Here is an 18,075-nt window from a genome sequence, read left to right on the forward strand (position 1 = left end):
TCACCTTGGACCCCCGCCATGCTGACCAGGTGTGCCTGGGGGCCAGTGAGTGGCTGAGCCGGGCCACGGTGGACCCAGATTGACTGTTCCACTCCCACCTCTGCGGCCCAGGTGCAGGGTCTGTGTGGCACCTTCACCAGGAACCAGCAAGATGACTTTCTGACACCTGCTGGCGACGTGGAGACCAGCATTGCCGCCTTCGCCAGCAAGTTCCAGGTGGGAGATGAGGGAAGGTGCCCCTCAGAGGACAGCACCCTGCTCTCTCTCTGCAGCACCCACGCTCAGCACCACATTTTCTCGGAGGCAGCCTGTGCCGTCCTGCGTGGCCCGGCCTTCCAGGTAGCCAGGTTGAGGGCGCTCCTCCTGTTCACACCTGTAAGATGGGGTCGTACCTGCCCTGCCCTCCTCCTGGGCAATTGGGAGGCCTTGCTCTCTGCCATGGCAGGGCTGCCTAGCACAGGGAGGTGGCAGTGGGGACTAGAGGGAGCAGGAGAACCCATGGGGGAGGAACTGACCCATTTCCTCCTTTCCCCTCAAGGAGTGCCACGGCCTGGTGGACAGGGAGCCATTCCACCTGCGCTGCTTGGCAGCCATGTGTGGCTGTGCCCCTGGCAGGGACTGTCTCTGTCCTGTGCTGGCTGCCTATGCTCGCCGCTGTGCCCAGGAGGGTGCCTCACTTCTCTGGAGGAACCAAACCCTCTGCCGTGAGTCTGCTCAGCTGGCCGGCCCCACCCCAAGGCTCCTGCTCCCAGCCCCTTCTAGGAGTAGCTTAGAGGGATCCAAGTGCTTTGCAGCTGGGGAGGGTCTCCAGAAGGACTTCTGACTTTGGCAGATTGCTAGGTTTGCCTTCTTTTGGAGGCATAGAGGGTGTGTGGTCTGGAGGGGTGGGCAGAGGAGCAGTGGCTATGCCCCTGACTTGCATGTGTCTCTATGTCCAGCTGTCCTGTGTCCTGGTGGTCAAGAGTACCAGGAGTGTGCCCCAGTATGCGGTCGAAACTGTGGGGAGCCAGAAGACTGTGGGGAGCTGGGCGGCTGTGTGGCCGGTTGTACCTGCCCCCTGGGGCTGCTGTGGGACCCTGAGGGCCAGTGTGTGCCCCCCAGCTTGTGCCCCTGCCAGCTCGGAGCCCATCGCTATGCACCTGGCAGTGCCACCATGAGGGACTGCAACCGCTGGTGAGGGCAATGACCTTTGCAGGGGGGCAAAGAGCTTGGGGTGAAGAGGTGGAGCTTAGAGAAAAGGCACCAGGCTTGTAGCCTGGGTTACGGCCTGACGTGCATGTCAGGATGACAGAGCGCTGATAACTTCCCCTCAGGTGTGGAGCACGTTCCGGCCTGTAAAACACTTTCACATACATTATCTTATTTAATCTCACTTAATTCTTACAATAACCTAGTAAGGAAGGAGGTAGAAGTGTTGTTCCCAGTTTGCAGATGAGAAAACTGAGGCTTGAATAGGCTACCCGGCCTGCAGAGTCACACAGCTTGTTAATGGTGAGAGACTAGAACCCAGATCTCTGAATTCCAGTTGAGTGTGGTCCAGAGGCTCTTGCAAGGGTTGGGGAGAGGTAAAGGCAAGTTAGGGACCCATGGAGGCAGGACTGGGGTCCGGGGCTGGTGGGAGAGGGTGAGACTTCAGTGAAATCCCTCTCCTGGCCAGGCTGGGAGTGGAGTCATTCAATGTCTCTGCCCCTCCCCAGAGCCCAGGGAATGGCCCCCTTGGAGCTGGGGCAGGAAGGGTGACCATGTCCACCCCAGGCATGGCCGGTGCGGGAACAGCCCTACTTCCTGTAACAACTGGGCTGTGGCGGGGGAGAGCTCAGGTCTACAGGGTCAGGGCCGGGTTTTCTGGACGCCTGGGTCCCTGCAGCTGTCCCTGGTCAGATAGGGGCCTGGAGGGGAGTGTGCATTTGGTCCGGCTCTCACCTCCCTCCCAACCTTGGGCAGCATCTGCCAGGAGCGGGGCCTCTGGAACTGCACCGCTCGCCGCTGCACCCCTCCACGGGCATACTGCCCCCAGGAGCTTGTCTATGTCCCTGGTGCCTGCCTGCTCACCTGTGACAGCCCCACAGCCAACCACTCTTGTCCCCCAGGCAGCACGGGGGGCTGTGTCTGTCCCTCAGGCACCGTACTGCTGGTAAGTCCAGGGTAGAGCTGCATGGGGCACCATAGGGCCTGCCCCAACCAGGGCACTGCCCTACCCGCTGGCTGTCCAAAACAGTAGGCCAGGCATCAGGTGGTCCTCCAAGGTGTCCCTTTGTCCCCGGCCTCTGCCCAGGATGAGCGCTGTGTGCCTCCCGAGCTCTGTCCCTGCCGTCACAGTGGGCAGTGGTACCCACCCAATGCTACCATCCAGGAGGACTGCAACATTTGGTACGCCCAGCCCCATGACCTGTAACCCTGTGACCTAGTAACCCCTGGCCTGGGGCTGTGGTCATGGGTGGGGTGGGATGTCCAGACTGGCCCAGACAATGGGAGTCCTCAGGATCCCTCCAAGCTGAGGGTCTGTCTGGAGTTGCTTGGAACGTGGACCAGCTCCCTCCCTTGGATACAGCCCTGGATCCCTGTCCTGGTGACTCTGTTTCCCCTCTTGCCCACAGTGTGTGCCAGGGCCGGCAGTGGCACTGCACGGGCCGGCAGTGTGGCGGACGGTGCCAGGCATCAGGTGCCCCCCATTATGTGACATTCGATGGGCTGGCCCTCACCTTCCCCGGGGCCTGTGAATATCTGCTGGTGCGAGAGGCCAGCGGCCGGTTCACAGTCTCTGCCCAGAACCTGCCCTGCGGGGCCAGCGGCCTCACCTGCACCAAGGCGCTGACCGTGCGACTGCAGAGCACTGTTGTGCACATGCTCAGAGGTGACTGCAATGTTGAAGGGTGACATTGCCGGGGTGGGGCACCCAAGTGGAGTCACGGCTCTGCATGGGTGGCCAAGGCCTGGGGTTCCCCATGTCTCCCCACTGCTTGCCATCAGTGCAGTGGACCTGGTGCCTCTCCTCTTGGCTAGGAGAGTCATATTTCTGAAAGGCTCCAAGAAATTAAGGCCCAGAGAGGTCTAATGAGTTGTCCAAGATCCCTTAGCTAGAGAAGCAAAGGAAGGTGGGAGGAGAGGCTGGGAGGGCCTCCTGGGGATCTGGAAGCCCCTTTAACCCCGGGCCAGGCCTGAATGCCTCTCTCTTCCTCCACAGGCCAGGCCGTGACGGTGAATGGGGTGAGCGTGACACCCCCTAAGGTCTACACGGGCCCCGGGCTGTGCCTGCGGCAGGCTGGCCTCTTCCTGCTGCTCAGCACCCGCCTGGGCCTCAGCCTGCTCTGGGATGGAGGTCAGGCCCACCCTCAGCCATCCGACCCATGCCCCGAAACTCCCCCTAAACGCTCCTCTTCCACACATGGGGTCGGGGTTTCCAAATTGTGTTTTTCATAATTACATTTTTCTTCATTATGAAAGCAATATCTCGCCAAAGAAACATTTAGAAAATACCAAGTTTTAGAGAAAAAAAATGGAAATAAATCTCCTAACATCCCACCACCCAAACTCAAGCTGTTGGCATTTTAGAAATAACTATCACTGAGCTCTGTTTGGGAAGGAGTCACCTGGTCAGCGCAGTGGGGCTGCCCTCTGAGCCTCTGGCCACCAAGGCCTCTGGGGCTGAAGGTGTCACAGTCTGTCCTGGAGCCTGGTTCTGTCCCAAATCCGACCTGCTGGGGAATTTCCCTGCCCCCTGCCCCTGGGTTTAGTTAGGAAAGTGGGCTCCCCCTTCTCACCCTAGCCCCCCAAATGTAGGTCTCTTCTTTTATCCCTGTAAAAAGGGGAACCAGCATCCACTACTGGGAGGTGTTACTTGCACGAATGGTCAGACAGGCCCACATGATAGGTGCCTTGCTCTCCTCCCCGCTGGCCCTGACGAAGGCCAGCGGGGTCATTTCTCTACAATGCTGCTCCTGCTGCCCTCTCTGCTCAGGCACCCGGGTCCTGCTGCAGCTGTCCCCTGAGTTTCGAGGCCGTGTGGCTGGGCTGTGTGGAGACTTTGATGGAGATGCCAGTAACGACCTTCGGAGCCGCCAGGGAGTCCTGGAGCCCACAGCTGAGCTGGCTGCCCACTCCTGGCGCCTCAGTCCTCTCTGTCCCGAGCCAGGGGACCTGCCACACCCCTGTACTGTGAGCATGGGCAGGAAAGGGGGAAGGGAGGTGGGAACAGCTGCAGAAACCTGGGGGAGTTCCAGAGGCTGGGTGCTGCATTTGGGTCTGGCTGGTCCACGGTGCTGTGCCCGCAGGTGAACGCCCACCGGGCCAGCTGGGCTCACGCCCGCTGCGGGCTAATGCTGCAGCCGCTCTTTGCCCGATGCCACGTGGAGGTGCCCCCACAGCAACACTACGAGTGGTGTGTGTACGACGCCTGCGGGTGAGAGGGGCAGGACTGGGGATGGGGCTGGGAGTGACTGTGGCCAGGGGGAGGGAGGGGGTGCTGGGGCTGAACGCTCCCTCCCACAGCTGTGATTCCGGGGGCGACTGTGAGTGTCTCTGCTCCGCCATTGCCGCCTACGCAGACGAGTGTGCCCGGCATGGACTCCATGTGCGCTGGCGAAGCCAGGAGCTCTGCCGTGAGTGTGCCCTGCCCTCAGTCCCCGACCCGATGCCCAATCCCATCATGTGGTCAGCTCCTTCAAAGATGCTTCTCCTGGCCCACGAGCCAGCCATTTATTCATTCAAGGGCAAATATGTGTAGACACTTACTATGCGCCAGATACTTTTCTAGATACTTTTCAAACATGCCAAAATTGCTTCCCTGTGGAACTTGCATGTTGCAAATAGCCTTGGGAGGGGCTCAGTGAGAGTCTATAGCATGCACCCCTGGAGCCCTCCGTGGGTGTCACCTTGGGCTGGCTCACCTGCTGCTGTTGCATCCTAGTGCCCTTGTGCCTCAGTGACCCAAGCCTCTCTCTTCTCTACCCAGCTCTGCAGTGTGAAGGGGGGCAGGTGTATGAGGCCTGTGGCCCCACGTGTCCCCCCACCTGCCATGACCATGATCCTGAGCCTGGGTGGCACTGCCAGGCTGTTGCCTGTGTGGAGGGCTGTTTCTGCCCCGAGGGGACTCTGCTGCACGGTGGGTGTGTAGGGTTAGAATGAGCAGAGGGGAGGGGACACTGGGACGGGGAAAGGGCCACAAGGCCATGGTGACAAGGCTGGTGCCGGGGGCCACCCTGCGTCTTTTGTTCTGAGCCCTGCCCTCTGTCATCTCAGGAGGAGTCTGCTTGGAGCCGACTTCCTGCCCCTGTGAGTGGGGGGGCAGCTTCTTCCCGCCAGGGACTGTGCTGCAGAAGGACTGTGGGAACTGGTGAGTGGGGGGACTCGGGAGGAGCCCTGGGCCCCCTGGCCTGCTGAGCCCAGCGCTGCGGCTGATCCCAGGACACCGTGTGCTCAGCACGTGCCAGGAAAGTCAGTGGCTTTGTGGAGGTGACGGTACCCACTGTGAGGAGCTGGTGCCAGGCTGTGCAGAGGGAGAGGCCCCGTGCCAGGAGAGTGGGCATTGTGTGCCCCACGAGTGGCTTTGTGACAACCAGGATGACTGTGGCGATGGCTCAGACGAGGAGGGTGAGTCTCCTCACCTGTGTGTGGCAGTGGCTGAGTGACAGGTCAGTCCTTGTATGTGTAACTGAAGTATGTGTCCCAGGGAGGCTTCCTAAGCTGCTGCCCCCATGGCCAGCAACTGTGACTTGTAGGCAGGGGTGTTCTGGTCTCTCTGGGGTCGGGGGCTTCTCTGGGACCATTTATCGGCATCCTGAGCCTGTCTGCTCTCCCCACGCCAGGCTGTGCCACTCCAGGCTGTGGGGAGGGGCAGATGTCTTGCAGCTCCGGGCTCTGCCTGCCCTTGGTGCAGCTCTGTGATGGGCAAGATGACTGTGGAGACGGGACGGACGAGCAGGGCTGCCCATGCCCCCAGGACTCACTGGCCTGTGCTGATGGGCGCTGCCTGCCCCCGGCTCTGCTCTGTGATGGGCACCCGGACTGTCCAGATGCTGCTGATGAGGAGTCCTGTCTGGGTGGGTGATCCCTGCCCCAGACCCTAGTCCACCAGGCACCCCCTCCTGCAGGGCCTATCTGCCTGGCTGCCCTCCTTCACCAATCCATGTTCCCACTGGGAAGGTGGCACCTGTGTGTGTGTGAGTGGGGGCATCCCAAACAATGAGAATAAGGGGCCGTGCCCTGGGAGCAGCTCCTCCTTTCTCTGGCTGTAGGGCAGGTGAACTGCACCCTTGGAGAGGTGTCCTGTGTTGATGGCACCTGCGTGGGGGCCATCCAGCTGTGTGATGGAATCTGGGACTGCCCAGATGGAGCTGATGAGGGGCCTGGGCACTGCCCCCTCCCCTCACTGCCCACTCCCCCAGCTGGCACCTTCCCTGGCCACCCTGCTGGCTCCCAGGAGACTGAACCAACTGCCCTGGCCAGCACCAGTGCTGGTGAGTCTCCTGGAGGAAAGGGGGTGAGCAGTCTGGAGGCCTGGGGGAGAGGGGTGGGGAGGGCATCTCGGAGGGAGGGATGTGGGGCCCGTGCTGGGGGTGGGAAGGAGCAGGGCACAGACCCAGCCTCCTGAAGACACCAGAAGGAAGGAAAGGAAGGGTGTTTGAGGGGGACTGAGAGTCCACACCTCGCTTCCTGATGTTCAAGGTCTCCTCTGAGCTGAGGGGGGTCTAATGGAAATTCCTGGAGGAGGAGAGAGCTTTTGGAAAACTAGTAGGGCAGCAAAATGCGGGAGCGGTTGGACTTGGGGAGGGGCCGAAGGGGAGAGGGTGTGCTCAGGTAGGGGGCAGGAAGGGCCGGCAGCGGGGCGCGGGGCGGCGGCAGGACGGCCAGGGCCAGGTTGCAGGCCGGGGCGGGGAAGCTCTGCCAGCTCCGCCGGGTCTAGCGCGGTGTCCGCCGCAGCGCCGCCCTGCGGCCCCTTCGAGTTTCCGTGCGGCAGCGGCGAGTGCGCCCCGCGCGGCTGGCGCTGCGACGGCGAGGAGGACTGTGCCGACGGCAGCGACGAGCGCGGCTGCGGCTGGCCCTGCGCGCCGCACCACTTGCCCTGCGCCAACGGCCCGCGCTGTGTGGCCCCCGCGCAGCTGTGCGACGGCGTGCCGCAGTGCCCCGACGGCTCGGACGAGGGCCCCGACGCCTGCGGTGAGCGCAGCCCGCCGCGCCCCGCCCCCCTCTCCCCGCCATGGACCTGCGCCCCCCGCGGCTCGGGGCGGCGCGCCTGCCAGAGAGTGACAGTCTGGGGGCGTCAGAGTCTGAGCGAGTTTTGCGCTCCTTAGAGCTTTTTCATGAAATTCTCTTCGAACGCTTTTGCCCTCCTGCCCAGACCCAGAGCAGAGAAGAAAGGGGCTTTTGTCTTTGCCCACATTTCAGCAAGAAGGGATAAGAGGGTGGGCAGTGAGTGGCTCTGCGGGCATGGGGACCCGGCCTGTTGGGAGGGCTAGCCCCCCTCCACCTCCTCCCCACGAGACCTGGGGGTTCCCTTTGTGCCCCTGCAAGTCAGCCCTTCCTGTCCTGGCCAGCCTCCTACCCCCACGCAGCCCCCCTACCCCACCTGCCTCCCACTTCTGGACCCCTCCCAAGTGTGTCTGAGCCCAGTGCGGTCTCTGGCTGCCCTCCTCTGCAGGGAGAGGGTGGGAGGGGCAGGAGGGCAGGAGCACAGCAGGACATTTCTGGTGTCTGCAGGCTCCACCCAGCTGCCCCCATGCGGTGGCCTCTTCCCCTGTGGTTTGGCTCCCCAACTGTGCCTGAACCCAGAGCGGCTCTGCGATGGGATCCCCGACTGTCCCCAGGGCGAGGACGAGCTGGGCTGTGGTATGGACCCCTGATTCCCCTGCTGGAGGCCAGGCTGGTGGGCGCCCAGGAGGTGGTGTCACTCCCCAGCCAACTGTGCTTTCTCTCCTCTTCTCTCCAGGGGGGCTACTAGCTCCAGGAGGCCCCAACAGGACTGGGGTTTCCTGCCCAGAATACTCCTGCCCCGAAGGCCTCTGCATTGGTTTCCAGCTGGTGAGGGCGGGGAGTGGGTGGTGCAGGAGGCAGAGCAGTTGTGCCACCCAAAGTGAAAGGAGCCCTGACCCTGTTCCCTCCGCAGGTGTGCGACGGGCACCCTAACTGTGACCTGGCAGCAGGGGCAGGGCCCTCCCATGACGAACAGGGTTGTGGAGCCTGGGGCCCCTGGGGCCTGTGGGGCACCTGCAGCCAGACGTGTGGGCCGGGGGTACAGGGCCGGAGCCGCCGCTGCTCCCCATCCAGTCTCCCGGTGCTGCAGCACTGCCCAGGCCCCGAGCACCAGACCCAGGCCTGCTTCACAGCCGCCTGCCCAGGTGAGGGGCTGGAGCCCAGGGCGGGCCAGTGGTGCCTGCAGAGAGCAGGGGAGAGGACGCGGGGGCGCCAGCCCAGCCTCACAGTCCCTCCGCCTGCCCGGCCTCTCCTCCTCACAGTGGATGGTGAGTGGACCTCCTGGTCTCCCTGGTCCTCCTGCTCGGAGCCCTGCGGGGGTACCATGAGCCGGCAGCGGCGGTGCCACCCACCCCAGAACGGGGGCCGGACCTGTGCCATGCTGCCTGGGGGCCCCCACAGCACCTACCAGACGAGTGAGTGGAAGGGAGCAGGGCACAGCAGAGAGAATGTGGGGGCGGTGCCGGTGGGCGGCTTGTTCCTGTAGGGGATCCCCCCTCCCAACCTCCGATCTCCAGCTCCTGCTTTCTTTCAGGGCCCTGCCCTCAGGACGACTGTCCCAATGCCACCTGCTCCGGAGAGCTGGTGTTCCGGCCCTGTGCCCCCTGCCCTCTGACCTGCGATGACATCTCTGGTCAGGCTGTGTGCCCCCCTGACCGGCCCTGCAGCAGCCCAGGTAAGGGGGCCCTGGGCGCAGGGCGTGGCGGACGTGTCTGTGGGGCTGCCTCTCTGTAGGGAGCCCTCACTCTGGCCTTCCCTAGGCTGCTGGTGCCCCGAGGGGCAGGTGCTGGACGCTGAGGGGCGGTGTGTGTGGCCCCGGAAGTGCCCCTGCCTGGTGGACGGCACGCGCTACTGGCCTGGGCAGCAAGTCAAGGCTGACTGCCAGCTCTGCATCTGCCAGGACGGGCGGCCCCGGCGCTGCCGGCCTGACCCCAACTGTGCCGGTGAGGCCCCGCCCTTGGCCCTGCCCAGAGGGTCCCTGGTCCCCTCACAGACCACCCAGCCGGGCACTCACCCACCCGTCCCTGGCCCTGACTCATGGCCCCCCTTCAGTGAACTGTGGCTGGTCATCCTGGTCCCCCTGGGCTGAGTGCCTGGGCCCCTGTGGGAGCCAGAGCATTCAGTGGTCCTTCCGGAGCCCCAACAACCCCCGCCTCTCCGGCCGAGGTCGCCAGTGCTGGGGCATCCACCGCAAGGCCCGCAGGTACTTGTACCCACCCCGGGGACCTGCAGGGACCTTGACCCCTGACCTCCAGCTTCCAGTTACGAAGCTGCCTGTGTGCCTTTTCTCACTCGAGGTGCTTCTGCATGCACCATGATCCCCAAAGGAAGACCCCCATTCTATACCCCCATCATTCTAAACCTCAGGGCTCCCAGCATCTTTGGGGGCCCCTGGCCTTCTCCTGCATCAGTTTTATGCCCTCTAGTCCTAGAGGGGGATGTAGGAAGCCCACAAATGCACCTTGATAAGCCCAGGGGCAGGTACGGGTCCCTTGGTTTGCTCCCCTTGCTCTGGAGGTACCTGGGGTGAGGCTTGTAGGGGGTGTAGCCGTATCTGCCTGTCCAGCCCTCTCTGGGACAGGCTCCACTGGCCAGGGGTCCTGGCACACTTTGCTTCCCTGCCCCTCTCTCGGGCCAGTTGTGGTTTCTTGGGTGCAGGGGTGGGGTTCGGCTGACAGGGTGGACCAAGCTTCCCAGCTGGCCCAGGACTTTCCCAGGTTTATCACTGAAAGTCCCAAGTCCTAGGAAACCCTTACCCCAGGCTCACCAGGACGAGTTGGTCACCCAGGTAAGCCTGCTCACCCGGCGCGGGGTGGCCCTCCCTTGACAGGTGCCAGACGGGGCCCTGCGAGGGCTGTGCGCATCAGGGCCAGGTCCGCCGCGTGGGGGAGCGCTGGCGCGCAGGTCCCTGCACGGTCTGCCAGTGTCTGCACAACGGCACGGCGCGCTGCTCCCCCTACTGCCCGCTGGGCAGCTGCCCCCAGGTGAGGGTGTCTGGGGGATGAGAGGGGTAGTGTGTAGAGCTGGTGGAGTGGGTCAGGGAGGCAGGTGGCCAGCTCAGCATGTTCAGCCGGACTCTGTGCCCGCAGGACTGGGTCCTAGTGGAAGGATTGGGAGAGTCCTGTTGCCACTGCGCCCCACCTGGTGAGTGGTCTGGGGCATGGCAGAGGACCCCCAAAGGGAGGAGGATGGCAAGGACTTAGAGGGGGCCAGAGGTGGCAACACAAGTCAGGGCATGCTGGATATCCCAGCCTCAAACTGGTGGGAGCTTGGTCCTGGATGCTGGGGAAGGAAGGGGCCCTGTGGTGGGAGGGCTTGTCTCTGTGCTCTTAAGTTTGGGCTTCAATCTCTGTGTGCCTCCTGTGTCCTTTTTGGGACTTTCTGCCTCCCCCATGAGGCCATCCTCGAGGGTGCTTTCTTTGGTTCTGCTGAGCCAGATCTGATTCCTTCCATGTTCCCCGAAGAGTAGCCGAGACAAAGTTCGACTTTTTCAAGAGAATCTTTACTTGAAAACTAGTTACAAATGAAACAGGAAAATACAAAGGCTCAAAAATTGTTGCGTTTATGGGTCCAGATTCCTTATCCTATAAGTGTACCCACAGGATGCTGAGGTTAGGAGAGAGCCAACATATACACTTGTACAGGTTGTTGACTGCACAACTTAGTCGGTGAGTGGAGGTTAGACTCTAGCCCACAGGGCTGCTTTCATCCAGAGACACCCTTTTCTAGTGCCCACATGCCCTGTTAGCGACAGCAGCCCTGGATTAGGACCTGCAGCTGCTCAGTCCTGGCCTTAAAGGGGCTTCGGACTGGCAGTTTTATTCTGTTCTTGAAATATTCAGTGGAAGTGAAAACCCCCAACTCACACCAAGGGAAGAAGGATGGGCTTTTCCCAGGAGGACGGGGGCTGTTCCCAGAGCTCCTGGAAAGTCATGGGAGAGAAAGAGCACCAAGAAGTGGGTAGAGGCCTGGGTGCTGGGCCAGGGGCTGGGGTGAGCCCCTCTTGAGGTCTCCCCCTACTGACCCTGAGTTTCCCCACACAGGAGAGAACCAGACGGTCTACCCCATGGCCACTCCCACCCCCACTCCAGCTCCTAGTCCCCAGATGGGACCCCCTCTGATCACCTATGTTCTGCCTCCGCCTGGAGGTAAGGGCCATGTGCTGTTGTAGTGCAGAGGGGCAGAGTGCCCAGCCTGGGAGGGGAAGCCAGATCGCTGGATAGACCCCTGGCCTGCCACGGGGCGGATGGTTATCCTGGGGCTCTGGCAGTCATCCCAGCTAAAGTGGCCTCTCCCACTCTGCCCTCCCTGGACCTCCCCTCCCCTGCCAAGGTCAACAGTGTGGGCTCCTCGGATTCCCCGGCTCCCCCTGTGGCTTCCTGACCGTGCCCCTGGCGGGCTCCTGTCCCCCTCTGCCTCCCCCCACTCCAGCCCCTTTCTCTTCTGCACCCAGACCCCTGCTATTCTCCCCTGGGCCTGGCCCAACTCCCCGAGGGGAGCCTGCGTGCACTGCCCTGGCAGCTGGAGCACCCAACCTGGGCTGCCCGCCTCGGGGCTCCCACCGACGGGCCCGGCCATCAGGGCTGGAGCCCCCGAGAGGATGCTCACTCTCAGCAGCGCACCCAGCCCCTCTACCTGCAGCTGGACCTGCTGCGGCCCCGGAACCTCACTGGTCAGTGGGGTGTGCGGGGGCTGGGGGGGGGGCTGATGGTGGGCTGGGGGCGGCGCTTGATCCTTTACCTCTGACCCCTGCCCCTCCTTGCCCGCAGGCATCATAGTACAGGGGGCAGGGTCCTCGGACTTGCTCCAGTTCAGCAGTGATGGTCTACACTGGTACAACTACCGTGACATCCTGCCTGGTGTCCCACCCCCACTCAAGGTACTGCCTGCCCCCTGGGCCAGTGACCCACCCTGCCCCTTTGTGGCAAAGACTGTTCTGTGACCCCAAGGACCTTCCAGTCTCCCCGAGGGACATTCCCTGTGTAGAGGCTTTTTGAATACCTGTCAGTAGCAGGGACGGTGTTCTGTGGAGCAGAGGGCTTGGGGACCATTATCAAAGGGGCGTTGGAGACTATCAAGGTGGAGCAGGTGTATGAGGCTCTGTAGTGGCCTACAGAGGGAGGGGAGGAGGGTGACATCCAGTTCATCGAGAGCTTTGGGGGCCATATTGAGAGCAGCCGGGTCACAGCCCTGCCCTAGTGGGGTTTGCATCCTCCCCGGGGAGACAAGCCTCGGGAAGCAGGAGGACTCAGTCCACACCACATGTTCACTCTTAAATACTGACGGAGTACCTGCCATGTGCGGCTGCTGGCCAGGCCCTGGGGACACAGCCGTGGCCCCTGCCCTCAGGGCACCAGGACCAGAACCCCCGCAGCCTGGACGGGTCCAGATGGCAAATGCCAAGAGAGCGTGAGCTCTGGGAGGGGCGGGGTCCTGCTACTTGGATAGGCAGGGTAGGGGGGCACTCAGCAGGGTCACGGTGACAACCTGAGCAAAAGGCAGGCTGGGCCTCAGTGGGCAGGCCCCCCTGTGCCCACAGCTTTTCCCTGGGAACTGGGAGGACGTAGGCCCCACAGTGCGGACGTTCAGCCGGATGGTGCAGGCACAGCATGTCCGGGTCTGGCCCCATGACGCCCACCACAGTGACACCCACCGCAGCGTCTCCCTGCGGGTGGAGCTGCTGGGCTGTGAGCCAGGTACAGGCTGGGCCGGGGAGGTGGGGCGGGAGTGGGAAGGAGGGCGGAGCAGGCTCCCTCAGCCATCCCCCCCACCAGTGTCCCCGCTGGAGGCGTCCCCATGCCCAGGGGGTGGGCACCGCTGCGCCAGTGGTGAGTGTGCCCCGAGGGGGGCCCCGTGCGATGGTGTGGAAGACTGCATGGACGGCTCCGATGAGGAGGGCTGCGTACCCCTCCCGGCAGGCACCGGCAGGTATGGGTGCCCTGCTGCCTAGCGTGGCCTTGGAGGGGTCAGCCGTGGGGGAGGCGCCCTGCATGGCCTCCACCCCCGAGGTGCCCGTGGGCCCCGTGAGCTGAGTCGCTGCGGCCGGGCACCTTCAGAGGCCCCTTCCCGCCATGGGGTTCTAGGATCTTGTGCCATTTTCCTGGAGCCTGGAAGTTAGTGGTTCTCAGGGTGCGGCCCCGGGACCAGCAGCACCAGCAGCACCTGGAACGTGTTAGCAATGCAGATTCTCAGGCCTCGCCCAGAGCCACAGGGGCAGTCGCTTGGGGGTGGGGCGGGGGCTGTCACCAGTCTGTGTTTCAGCAGAATCCAGGGGAATTTTAGGGAGAACCACTGTGGGGAGCACCCTTCCTGAGCGCCCCAGGCCCACCCAGAGACCCTAGACCCTCTGCCTGGGTGAGGGCTCTGAAGCCGGGAGAGCCCCTGGAGACCCCGGGTAATTTGTCTTCTCAGCATCCCGTCCACAGCCAGGACCCCGCCCCTCTCCTCCACCCAGCCCGGACAGCTGCCCCCCCAGCACAGAGAGGTGAGTGGGAGCTGTGGGCCCAGCGGGCGGTGCAGGGCATGGGGAGCCCTGGCCCCACAGCCTCTGGACCCTGCTCCTGTGCCTGTTGTCCTCCTGCCTCTCTTCACCTGTCTGGTGGCATCACCTCCTTGTGTGTCCCTAGTGCCCCCTTCTCGGTCGGCCCTCAGCCTGTGAGCCTTCTGGGGGCCGGTGCTGGGCTGGGAGCTGAGGGCCAGAGGGACGGCTGGGGGTGCAGAGAAGCACAGGGCCGCACCCAGCCTGGAGGAGCTGGGGAGGCAGGAGAGGCCTGCGCCCCTGGTAGGGAGGTTATGCCCACAGGGAGGCACCGGGCATCAGGAGCTCAGAGCCGAAGAACCCTGAGCCCAGGGTCCCTGGAGGCTTGGGGGGGGTTGGTGCTGTAATGTGGAGACGAGGGGCGGGCACTCTCACCCAGGAACAGCCTGGTCAGGAACCCAGACGGGAGAGTGACCACTGTGCTCAGACTCACATGTGGGTCTGTGGGGAGATGGGGTTTTAGGGGCAAGGGCTGCAGTGGCTCCCTCCGTGAGGCAGTGAGACCAGCCCTGAGCTCCCTGGGGGCAGGACCTGAGCCTGGGGTGCCCAGCCCTGGGGTGTCACAGAGGAGTCAGACTCCACTCCCAGCTCTGCCCTGTGCTGCGGGGGCAGGGTGCCTCCCGATGGGAATGAGAGGTGGACGCCTGGACGCCTGGATGCCAGCTGAGCTCCCTCAGGACCCCGGCTGCGTGGGCAACTGGGTCCCTCCCTCCGCAGGGTCTGGCAGAGACTGAAAGCTGGCATCCTGGGCAGAGGTCACCTGTGCCCCCCACAGGTATGTGCACAGACTCAAGGCCCCCTCCCCAGCCCCACAGCCCTCTATCCTTTACGTCTCAGAGTTCAGTCTGCTGACCCCTGCTGTCCGCCGACTGAGCAAAGCTGGCTTGGGGCAGGAGACATGGTCACCATGGACATCTTGACTGGATCCTGCCCTGCCCACCCTCCCGGATTCCAGGGCGCGAGGCCCCAAGGTTGGCACCCAGACTGAGCCTATGCCCCACAGCGTGGCTGCCTCCCCCAGACGCCTGGCCCGGGGCTGGGGGATGCTGCCTGGCACTGCCCCCATTCACACAGCCAGGCACCCCTTTCTGAAGTGTTTGCTGGCAGCAAGTGTCTCTAAGTGGGTGTGGGGAGGAGGAGGTCTCCAAGTTTGCACGTCCTGCCTCATCCTTCACCTGCACACTAGCCCGAGGAGAGCTGTCTTCAGAGAGGAGTGGCCAGCACAGAAGGGAAGGCGTGGCTGTCAGGGCAGCCGGTGTGTCCTGGCTCTCACCTTCTCCCTCAGCAGGTGTTGGGCTCACCTCACTGCCTGCCTGGGCCTCAGTTTCCCCATCTGTGATACTCGGAGTTCTTATGGATGACCTGTATGGTCCCTTCCCATGAGTTCTGAGGAAAGTCATTCAGCAGCCTGGCTGCCTGGGTGTCTGTGTCTTTTGTGAAAAGCAGATAATGCAACTTGTACCTTCACTCAGGTCTGTAATATGCACCCACGTGATGAATTCTAATCTCACTTTTAAGTCTGGTTCTAGAAAAAAGGCTGTCTTTTAACATGAGTCTCTTGTCAGAAAATGAGGCTTTCAAACCTCTTTTCACCATATCTGCTAGGAAGCTCACAACCGTTTTCTCTGGAAAGTGGTAGCAATGGGCGTACCCTGAGTCTCTGGAGTGTTTGCTTCTGCTGCTAAGCATTCTCTGTTCTTTTTCTCCCTAAATGTCTTGTTTTATGGTGAGTTTGACTCGGCAGCTGCCATGTGTGTCTTCTTGGGAGCACAGTGCAAATCTTGGCTCAAAACCAAGCTTTTCTTCTGCTTTTGGTGAAAACCCCTGTGCTCCTTGAAACCACTGAGTCCCACTTCCTAGTTGATCTGAAGCCCCTGGAAGGGGGCTGTAGTCTGTGGTGTCTGTCCTCACCTTGTACCAGCCGGAAGCCTGGGACACCCTCTCCAGGGCCCCGTCAGCTTCGTCTTGGGGAGGGCGAGCTGGCGGGCCTCACCCCTCTCTCTCCTGCATCCACAGGGAAGGGGCCAGCTCGTCACCTCCCAACCTCTGAGGCTCCTCGCCTGAGTCCTGGGAAATCGGTGCAGACCGTGGTGACCACCGCCCCCACACGCCAGCCTGAGGCCGAGGCCCTGCAGCCAGGAATGGCAGCTGTGACAGTGCTCCCCTCCGACGCGATGACTCCCACGGCCCCCGCTGGTAAGATTGCATGGCCTCTTGCCTGCATAGCCTGTGTGTCCCAACAACTCCCCTGGGCGGGGACAGAGGCCCTGGGAGGTTGGCAGCTTTGCCCGAGGTCACACAGCTCCAGGTGAGGGTTTTCGTAGGACCAGGCCTAGGACCCAAGGCTCCTGACACAGTTCACTTTTCTGTTATCCCAAGAGAGGCAGGAAGTGGCAACACACCACACGTCAGGAGGAGGAGGCTGGGGGCTGCTGGGAGGTGACCGAGGGAGGGAGGACAGGGTGGCCACGTGTCTGGTCAGCTGGCTGCGGTGGTGCCCACAGGCCAGAGTGTTGCCCCGGGCCCCTTCCCACCAGTGCAGTGCAGCCCGGGCCAGGTGCCCTGCGAGGTGGTGGGCTGCGTGGACCAGGAGCAGCTGTGTGACGAGAGGGAGGACTGTCTGGATGGCTCTGATGAGAGGCACTGCGGTGAGCATGGGGCGTCACAGGGCTCCCTGGAGGGTCTGGTGTCATGTGCGTGGTGACCGAAAGAGGGCTTTAGGCTTGGAGAAGTCCCTGTCTCCTATTTCTAGCTCCTATGGGGAGGACCTAGGAGAGGCTTGGGGCGGCAGGGAGTGGAAGGAAACTGAGTGGGTAAAAACAACCAGGCATGTGTATGACTTTGGGGACAGGGAAGAGGGGAATGGGATAGGTCTTGGTCCCAGCCTGTTTTATAAAACCTGTCTGACCTTTGAGGAGTCTTATCTAACTATCCATTGATCCATCCCCCCATCTACCCACCCATCCATCCATCCGTCCATCCATCCACCCATCCCCCCGTCTGTCCATCTGTCCATCTATCTATCCATCTATCCATCCATCCATCCATGCTTCATTCATCCACCCACCCACCCATCCATCCGTCCATCCATCCACCCATCCCCCCGTCTGTCCATCTGTCCATCTATCTATCCATCTATCCATCCATCCATCCATGCTTCATTCATCCACCCACCCACCCATCCATCCATCTTTCCATCTTTCCATCCATCCATCAAAAGTAGATCACCATGCTCAAAGCCTAGTCTTCCAATCAGGAGAGGAGAGATCAGCTGTTAACTAATCACAGGAAAGGGCACACCAGGGAGCACCATTCAGGAAGAGGGTATCTGAGGGACTGAACCGTTCTTCTAGACACTCTGGCCTCTCTCTGGATACTCTAAGAGCCGTTCACAAGCAGAGAGACTATGAGAGATCCCGTGTAGACCAAAGACCCATGATCTCACCCACATATAGGAGAGGGAAGCCAACACTGGGTGTGGGAGGCATCCGGAGGATGTTCTGCTCTTGGTCTGAGGTTGAAGGGGCTTGATTTATCATCCAGCCAGGATCATTTATGTGGCTTCCTTTCTGCTTCCCCTCCATGGACAGCGAGCACTGTGCCCTTCACGGTGCCCACAACAGCCCTGCCCGGGCTGCTGGCCTCACGAGCCCTCTGCTCCCCGAGCCAGCTGAGCTGCGGCAGTGGGGAGTGTCTGCCCGCCGAGCGGCGCTGTGACAGGCACCGTGACTGCCAGGACGGCTCGGATGAGAATGGCTGTGGTATGTGCCAGGCCAAAGGGCACTGCTGAGGGCCCTGCTCCTGCATGAGCCCCCTCTGAACCCGGCCCACCCATCCCCCTGCAGTGGACTGTGGGCTGGCACCCTGGTCTGGCTGGAGCAGCTGCAGCCGTAGCTGTGGCTTGGGCCTCGCCTTCCAGCGCCGGGAGCTGCTGTGGCCTCCCCTGCCTGGGGGCAGCTGCCCGCCTGACCGGCTCCGCAGCCAGCCCTGCTTCATGCAGGCCTGCCCAGGTAACTGGCACCCCAGCACCCCGGGCTTCCTCAGGCCCCCCGGGTGGGACACCTGGGGTGGGTTCCCATCTAAGACCCACACCAGGGAAATGCCTCTGCTCTCCTTTGGGAGCCCACTGTCCAGGCTCCTCTCCGGGACTCTAGGAGGACAGCCCACTTCTGATGTCACAGCCTCGCACTTCCAAAGGCCTTGTCAGGAAGCCTCCTCCCTGGCCCTGCCCTTTCCCTGCCTGACCGGCCCTGACCCAGTCCCTAACCTCCTCAAGCGTGGGCACTGGAGCAGCGGCCACCCCCACCTTAGAGCGAGGGTGTTAATGGGCTGTGCCACTTGTCCTGGGT

General features: G+C 62.4%; 1 protein-coding gene across 1 annotated transcript in view; it reads left to right on the forward strand.

Annotated features, from left to right (window-relative positions):
- Positions 1 to 556: 556 nt before the first annotated feature.
- The window catches only part of SSPO (SCO-spondin), a 45,514-nt gene continuing 27,995 nt past the window's right edge, over positions 557 to 18,075 (forward strand). Inside the window, exons 1-34 of the mRNA XM_070616716.1 lie at positions 557 to 704; positions 939 to 1,173; positions 1,945 to 2,134; positions 2,276 to 2,370; positions 2,598 to 2,854; positions 3,185 to 3,319; positions 3,959 to 4,155; positions 4,272 to 4,399; positions 4,489 to 4,598; positions 4,952 to 5,101; positions 5,239 to 5,332; positions 5,420 to 5,589; positions 5,805 to 6,038; positions 6,234 to 6,449; positions 6,919 to 7,155; positions 7,925 to 8,016; positions 8,102 to 8,333; positions 8,451 to 8,603; positions 8,723 to 8,863; positions 8,949 to 9,131; positions 9,241 to 9,391; positions 10,019 to 10,172; positions 10,278 to 10,332; positions 11,232 to 11,336; positions 11,642 to 11,860; positions 11,958 to 12,067; positions 12,728 to 12,884; positions 12,963 to 13,116; positions 13,600 to 13,672; positions 14,444 to 14,501; positions 15,743 to 15,922; positions 16,231 to 16,374; positions 17,317 to 17,487; positions 17,572 to 17,736. Coding sequence (XP_070472817.1) covers positions 593 to 704; positions 939 to 1,173; positions 1,945 to 2,134; positions 2,276 to 2,370; positions 2,598 to 2,854; positions 3,185 to 3,319; positions 3,959 to 4,155; positions 4,272 to 4,399; positions 4,489 to 4,598; positions 4,952 to 5,101; positions 5,239 to 5,332; positions 5,420 to 5,589; positions 5,805 to 6,038; positions 6,234 to 6,449; positions 6,919 to 7,155; positions 7,925 to 8,016; positions 8,102 to 8,333; positions 8,451 to 8,603; positions 8,723 to 8,863; positions 8,949 to 9,131; positions 9,241 to 9,391; positions 10,019 to 10,172; positions 10,278 to 10,332; positions 11,232 to 11,336; positions 11,642 to 11,860; positions 11,958 to 12,067; positions 12,728 to 12,884; positions 12,963 to 13,116; positions 13,600 to 13,672; positions 14,444 to 14,501; positions 15,743 to 15,922; positions 16,231 to 16,374; positions 17,317 to 17,487; positions 17,572 to 17,736 — 5,257 coding nt within the window. The 5' untranslated portion in view covers positions 557 to 592. The remainder of the gene's footprint in view (positions 705 to 938; positions 1,174 to 1,944; positions 2,135 to 2,275; positions 2,371 to 2,597; positions 2,855 to 3,184; positions 3,320 to 3,958; positions 4,156 to 4,271; positions 4,400 to 4,488; positions 4,599 to 4,951; positions 5,102 to 5,238; positions 5,333 to 5,419; positions 5,590 to 5,804; positions 6,039 to 6,233; positions 6,450 to 6,918; positions 7,156 to 7,924; positions 8,017 to 8,101; positions 8,334 to 8,450; positions 8,604 to 8,722; positions 8,864 to 8,948; positions 9,132 to 9,240; positions 9,392 to 10,018; positions 10,173 to 10,277; positions 10,333 to 11,231; positions 11,337 to 11,641; positions 11,861 to 11,957; positions 12,068 to 12,727; positions 12,885 to 12,962; positions 13,117 to 13,599; positions 13,673 to 14,443; positions 14,502 to 15,742; positions 15,923 to 16,230; positions 16,375 to 17,316; positions 17,488 to 17,571; positions 17,737 to 18,075) is intronic.

Source organism: Equus przewalskii, chromosome 4, assembly GCF_037783145.1.
Source record: "Equus przewalskii isolate Varuska chromosome 4, EquPr2, whole genome shotgun sequence".
Taxonomy (NCBI): Eukaryota; Metazoa; Chordata; class Mammalia; order Perissodactyla; family Equidae; genus Equus; species Equus przewalskii.